Source organism: Cariama cristata, unplaced genomic scaffold (genome assembly GCF_000690535.1).
Source record: "Cariama cristata isolate BGI_N322 unplaced genomic scaffold, ASM69053v1 scaffold15495, whole genome shotgun sequence".
NCBI classification, from domain to species: domain Eukaryota; kingdom Metazoa; phylum Chordata; class Aves; order Cariamiformes; family Cariamidae; genus Cariama; species Cariama cristata.
This window is the reverse complement of record NW_009619354.1, coordinates 27,223-34,280: the sequence shown is the minus strand read 5'-3', so window position 1 is coordinate 34,280 and position 7,058 is coordinate 27,223. Positions and strand designations below refer to the sequence as shown.

The 7,058-nt window shown below is 48.0% G+C and overlaps 1 protein-coding gene across 1 annotated transcript in view; it reads left to right on the top strand.

The window, feature by feature from the left end:
- Window positions 1-1,682, top strand: part of LOC104162498 (chromosome unknown open reading frame, human C17orf64) — a 5,882-nt gene extending 4,200 nt beyond the window's left edge. The window contains exon 5 of the mRNA XM_009701233.1: window positions 1,503-1,682. Within this exon, the coding sequence (XP_009699535.1) occupies window positions 1,503-1,682 (180 nt within the window). The remainder of the gene's footprint in view (window positions 1-1,502) is intronic.
- The last annotated feature ends 5,376 nt before the right edge of the window (window positions 1,683-7,058 follow it).

Genomic DNA, 7,058 nt, shown 5'->3' with positions numbered 1-7,058 from the left:
AGAGCCTGCCGCCTACGGCTGCGCAGCTTTGGGGACGAGGCTGCCTCCAAAAAGGCCGACAGAAGAAGCGACAAATTCTGCCGTTACGTAACGGTTGACAAATGCCTTTTGTTATGCAAGACAAGTGGGAGAAAAATAAGCATCTTTGCCCTTTGTGGGAAGGGAACAGCAGTCGGCTCCCTGCTAGAGCATAAACAACAGGCTGTGGATCTGGGGGGGACCGGCGCACTTGGTGCAACAGAAATAGATTATTTGGAAACGCCTCGTTATTTAGATGAGTGAGCATAAAGATACAGAATCAATATTTAATTAGTAAGCGACTGAGGTTGTCAGCATGGTAATTTAATAATTTTGTGAGTTTTGTTAAAGGGAAGAGGCTAGCTAGCAGCCATCCACTAGCCTTGCTCATCAGTCATCTTAAAAGTAGGAATCTTCATCCCGTTCCCTCATGTTTGGGATTTTAGGCCATTTTTTTTTTAATTAAAAAAAAACCAAACACGAACCAAACAACAGACATCTGAATTTAAACACTGGTCCCAATTCTCTGGTTTTAGACTTAGTGAAAATACCAGCCCAGTCCCGCTTCTCAGGTTAGAGCTAGAACAGAGCATCATTTTCCTTTGCAGTCTGCTGGCTCCCGTACACTGCTGGATGCTGTAGAAATCAGCCCTGTGTCTCAGTCCGAGTAAAGAAATAAGGCTTCTGGGCTCTCTGAAGCTCTGGAAGTATGTATTTTTTTAAACCAACAAACAAACCAACCACCAACAGAAGTTAAACAGCAAGACCACTGGCAACACAAAAATTGTTTTTCTCCAGGACCGCCTAGGAGGATGCGCAGGGCGGGTGGCCGCTCTCCACCCGGCTCCCTGGTGACCCCCCTCCCCTTAGGGTGTTCAGTGCAGGGACCCATCGCCACCCCCAGCCATCCTCCCCACCCAGAGAGTGCCACAAAGCGACAGTGACATCCAGTGGCAGTGCACACCCGGCCACAGCACCGGGGCAGCGGTGCTGAGCACCACCCACGTCCCATTACACACGCCGGAGCCTTGGTTCAGGTGCAGCCACCAAACAGCACCGTCAGCTACTGACCATCTCCCCAAAGCGCCTGAAACACGGCGAGTTCTCTCCCTGGCGTGGCAGGAAGGGTTCTTGCTCTAACACACAGGTTTTGGGTGCGTGGGCAGAGCGGGCTGGGTGAGGCGGGCCGCACAGATAGCTGAGCTGGGCATCAGTGCCCAGAACAGAGCCAGCACAGAAAACGCAGCTTCGCAGAGGCCAGCAGGACTTGCTGCTGGGTAGGATGGAGTCTTGGATCTCAGCTGCGAGGAACAAACACTTTGCAGGGTGACAGTTTGTGCAGATGGTACAGTCTTTTCTCAGCTCATTGCTGCTGCCACCCAACAGGACCATGGTTAAGCAAGTTACTGCCCAAGCATGAGTCAATGTGTGGTGTTTGCTCATATAAATACCTGTAAAAGTGTGTCTTGTTTTGTTTTTTTAAGCAATTATGCTGTCCTTCAGAAAGCCAAGATTCAGTTCCAGGACTCGAAGAAAAGAAACTGAAGCAGCTTTACATCCATTGGGGTCTCTGCGGAGGTACGAGAGACCTGCAGGAACACTCGGGTCAAAGAGACAGTCACCACCAACACGCCTGCAAAGTCACCGCCCAGCAGCAAGAATGACAGATGAGAGGTACTCGCATCGCCAGTGTCACATTGGCACCAGACAGGGAAAGCATTCTCCTGCTCCACTAGAGCCGTCTACACTCACGATTTTTGCAAAAGGATCAGTAGGTGAAGACGTGATCAGTGGCGGAGCTAGAGGAGTGGGGCCGGTTGAACTGCTGTCTCAGAGAAGAGACAGGGGAGTAGGGAAAACAGCGGCAAGAGAAGCTACTAGAACAGGAGGAAGACGACATCTCCTTGTTGGCCCACGTCAGCTGGCGTTAATTAGTCTGTCTTTACATAGCAATCTGGATGTTCAAAACATAGTTGTGGTTTGCCTTTGGGCCCACCCTAGCAAAGCCACACATGCTCGTCTTGTAGAGCAAAAATGCAGACCAACCCGTAGCAGGCGTGTTTGCTAACCAGAGTCCCTGGCAGCCTGTTTACACCAGCCAGAACTCCGGCATACGCAAACCCCGAAGGAGGGATCAAGAAGGGACATTAGATGCAATTGCTGACGAGATTGGCTTTGCCACAAACAGGTGCTACAGTCTGCCTGCAGACGGAGGATTTGTCCCACAGAAGCCTATTTTCAAGCTGCTAAAATGCAATCACATGTCCTGTGGGAGTTCTCATGCACTCATAACCATCTTGCTTTTCATCTCGTTTCTCCCCAGTCTCTCTATTTACCTCTAAAAAAGTCCAGTCTGGTATGTAACAGCTCTGAGGGAGCACTTAAAATCCAAATTGATAAACTAAAAGTCAAAAAACAAGAGCTAGCTAGACAGCGTGATCTGGGAGGCTGAGTAGGAGTCCCACGCTCACCCGCCGCCTGCGTGGCTCCAGGCAATCCTCCTCCGCTCGTCTGCTCCCCTGTAAGAATGGGAAACCACCACCCAACCAATTCTTACATAGATAAACGCACCAGAGAGGCAAAGTGCAGTACATATTAAAAATTAGTGCAATTGAAATGTAATGAACATAGCACGGGTTTGGGATTGCTGGCTGCTTGGGAGCCTGGGTGGCGAGCCATCATGAGCAGCCTAGCGTTCCTCTGTATTTCTGGTGACAATGTATTTGTGGGATTGAGCCATATGCAGAATCCACCCAGTAAAGCCCCCAGAGGACAGCTTGGGCACACCAGTATCACCTCCTGTAGGAGATACAGCTTCTCAGAGGAGTTATGCCTTCCATTTACTTTGTGGTTTTTTGTTTTTAAGGTTCCCAGACAACTTCAGAAGTCAACCAAAAGACAGAAATCAATTAATACAGTATCATCACCTGAACAAAAAGGGAGGGAATAAAGACGGTCTCCATGGTTTCCCAAAACAACAAAATACTGAAACACTTGCAGCGTCATAGCAACAAGCTTCAACCCAAGCAAAAAGAAAATTATGCTATTTTAAACCATGTGATCTTATTTATTATTATCCTGCGGTTTCCTAACGGATGTGCACCAGCATCTAATCTTGATTAAGGATGTGTAAGTATCAGACCTACCTTTACTACATCCTTCTTTGTGTATAAACCCCAATAATGGAAGCGCGGTGTTTGTAAGGAAGCAGGCAGCTGCTCCTTTCCTTGCTATGGCAGAAACCCTCTTCTGACAAAAGCAGGGTCCGTTCCCCGTTCATTTCTACTCAAACGTACGCACACACACGCAAACCCTCCACACGGTCAGCAGCCGTACTGACCGGGGAGGAGAGAATGAGAGAAGGGAAGAGACAGGTGTACAGAAAATACTCTTGTAAAAAAAAAGTTTCATAACTTTTGCACGTACGCTTGCCATTTCTAACCGTTCTAGGCAGAAAACGGCCCTAAGCCCACACACACATCAGTGCTCTTGGCAGGTGCAGCAGCTGCCGCCCATCGATCCAGACCGAGATGGCTGTAGCCCTGCTCGACTGCTGCCCCAGGAAGAGACTCATCTGAGAGCTAATGCTTCAGGACAGGAATAGTGAGAGGAGAGAACAGTAACAAAACTGGCTGGTTTGGGCTTTAGGGTTGGCTAGATTTGATTTATGGTGGAATCCAGGTTGTAAGAAAACACCAGAGACATCAATAGCTTGGCATGGAAATCTTTTAGTCTGACCAGTAAAAAACCCAAAGATCCTTCTTTCCTACACGCCAAAAATCAGATGGTTGGGTAGGGGGCTTAGTTATTGTCTTCAGAGCTGAACCCAAGCAAGAAAAATCCCTCCTACATCCTTTTGGAAGGGCAGATAACACAGACCATTTTTAGAATCAAACCAACAGATTTCCTTTTCAAATGGCATCTTGGATCACGTCCACAGACCTTGGCAAGAGACTGAAGTCCCTGGCTCTGCTGCCCATGGAGGCACCGCTGCCAAGCGCACACAGACAACCGCTCGTGAGAGGTTGGGAAGGAGGATGTCGCGCGATGCCTTCACCAGGCAACAGATTCAGCTTCTCCCATTGGGTTGCGTTGTGCACAAGAGCAGACACTTGTGCAGAGCAGACTTAGTTCAGCAGCAGAACACAAGGAATTTTCTTAGGAAAACAGAACATTTCTTTCAGCTAAAGGTTTTGCACTTTCTCATAGCACGTGCTCTATAAACCAAATGTATTAGTGCATGTAGCTGCATCAGAAAAATACTGTATGCCCTCAAAATGTCACACTTGTTTAAGACAGAACTGATCAAGATTAAAGCCTGCTCAAGACTTGGATTATTCCACAATTTTTCCAGTAGGACTTGAGGTGACAGAAGTGACAGGAAAGCTCTCAAGGAAAACTGAGCTCTCCCAGAAATAACCTCAGAGTTTCCCGACCAGATGACGTGTGCAGAGAAAAGATTTCACCTTCAGAGGTCCCTGCTCTAAACGTACAATGAGAAAACCTTTGTATAAACTACAGAACGCATCCGTGCCACTCATGCAATATTACAGGGATTGTTTTTTCCTGCTGTTTAATTGTGGAAGCTGGCGGGCAGCGGTGCTACCAAAGCAGATTTGTGCAACTGCAAGACCCGTAGCGCTCGATGCACATTTCCTAACTCGGGCTGTTTGCACTTTTCCATTTAAAGGGAGCATCAGGGACTTCATGGAAGTGTTGCACAACCTTGGCTTTGGCTCTTAAGGAAAGGAAGATTTTCATGCATTTTATGAAGTGTCAATGCGTAATGTAGAAACAAAAGGAAAAAAAAAAAAAAAGAAAAAAGACACAAAACCTGCTTTCTCCCCTGCAAACCACAACCTGAAGAGATGCAAGCAGAAGCCACTGTTGACAGTCAAGCTCAGAACAGCAAAGCACGCATTTTGTGCCATAGGAAGCAGAAACTTTGTTCAGTGGGAAACAAAAGATGTCAGGAATAAGCAGAACTTGTGCTGCCCACGGCCCCGCAGCAGTGACGCCTCGTGGCAGCCGGTCACCCTGGGACAGACATTCCCAGGACAGGAGCCGTCCCTCGGAGATGTACTAGATGTCCTGCCAGCCACAAAGAGCTCCCCATGCTTCAGAAAGTCCAAGGGAGCATTTCTCTCAATGCTGAAAGAAACGCAAACCACCCAGCCTCCCGCAGCAGCGCGCCTCAGGCCGGTTTTAGGGAACTGTCGCATTTCGTCAGCACGAGAAAGAGTGCGATCCTTGCTGATGTCAGGGTTTTGGACTTTGCTCAGACTAACCAGGTGAAAAAAGTCATTACTGGGAGGCAGCTTTTACCCAGCCTGATTCCTTACCTCCCCAAGGATCAGCAGAATGGCCTCATACCTCCATTTTGAACAGCAGGTTATCTTTACCTGGGCAGGAACAGTTGGGGGGTTTGTTGTTAATTCTTCTTTCATACCAGCTGAAGCAGACAGGCTTTTTAGAGAGTCCTCTGTTGTTGGTTTGTGCCTGGCAGTTTGGCTTCAGCACTCCCAAAACATCAACATTTCCCTGTGGAAAAGGGAAAGAACTGAGAAAGCTGCAGGAACACACCTGGGGACTTGCATCTTTTACCCATTTTTATTTGCACGGATACAACACGTCGGGCTACACAACCGCACAGGGTAATGATTTGCTCGTAAAGGCTGGTATTTACATCTTCACTTTGTATCCAGGAGAGCATCCGAACGTCCAGGATTACAGCAAGCGCCTAGGTGAACGTGAAGCAACTGGCACGTGTAGCGTATCAAAGTCTGCAGAAGTGCCAGTAAGAACCAGAAACAACTTCATCATGCCATTTGCTTTCTCCTGGAAATGCTCTCAGGCTGCCCCATCCCAGCGAAATATGGAGGCTTGGGAGAAAAAGGGTTTCCCTGGATCTGGACACCACCACAAGACACAAGAATCGCCTCCACACCCAAAGTCTCACTACAGACCTGCTCTATAGATGGGAAGAAACTAAACCGTACCCACCTACTCCTGAACACCGGGAACAAACCCACCTGCTCCGTCTCCCGAGGCCTCGCTGGGCGGTTGGGACACAGCCCCCTTCCAGCAGCTTTTACGTAGCTGGAGATTGGCGGGAGCCCCACGGCTCTTCATCAGCAGTGAGCTTTTAGGGAAGCTTCCAGGTAAGTCTGCATAAATGGTCAATCAAATTATCAACAAGTTGAGAAGGGGGAAAAACCAGAATCAAAATGAACTAGGGCACCTCTCGCCATGCAAGTGCTCCCTTACTAGAGAGTACACGCCTGGAAATCAGGCTTGGTCCATGGAAATGGCCAGAACCAGCTCCTCTTTGCAACTCAAGATTCATTTCAGCTTCAAGCTGGCAGTGGGTTCACAACGCCGCTGAGCACAACCTTCTCCGACGGAAAGGACAGGACATTCCTCCTCCTGGGTGCGTGCAGGGCCGGTTTTGGTTTTGTTTTAAAATCTCATTACAGTCAGCTACCAACAGCTAAAGGTATTCTCACACATAGACGTTGCCACACTGACGTAGTATAGTCTGAATCTATAAATACCACTTCTCTATTTTGGGAGTGCATTGTCTAAAGATTCTCATTTAAACAAATAGAATAGAAAAACTAAAGCCATCAAAACCTATAGCCCAGTTTCATCAAGCGCTTCTGCTTTTAATTCAACTGCTGGAGTGTCAGAAGACCCTTGGTGAAAAGCCAACTACTTTTCCAACTCGATAGACAGTAGAGAGCACCAAACACAAAACGAAGGGGCCAGCTACAGCGAAAGCACCCCCAAAGCTGAATGATCAGAGATGTACGGACACCAAGTCATCTCACTCAAAGAACATTAGTCAGCCTTGTACAGCTTCTTCCAGTAATAGTGGCACTAATGGTATCAGAAGTTATCCAGCCAGTAGTTATTCTGGTTTTGAAGTTAACCGGATAAACCAGACACACTCGCAGACTGACTGCACAGCCTGCTCTCCTTAGGGTTAGTTAATTAAACCACCAGCAGTACAGACCATCCTCGCATCCCAGGGGGCCACG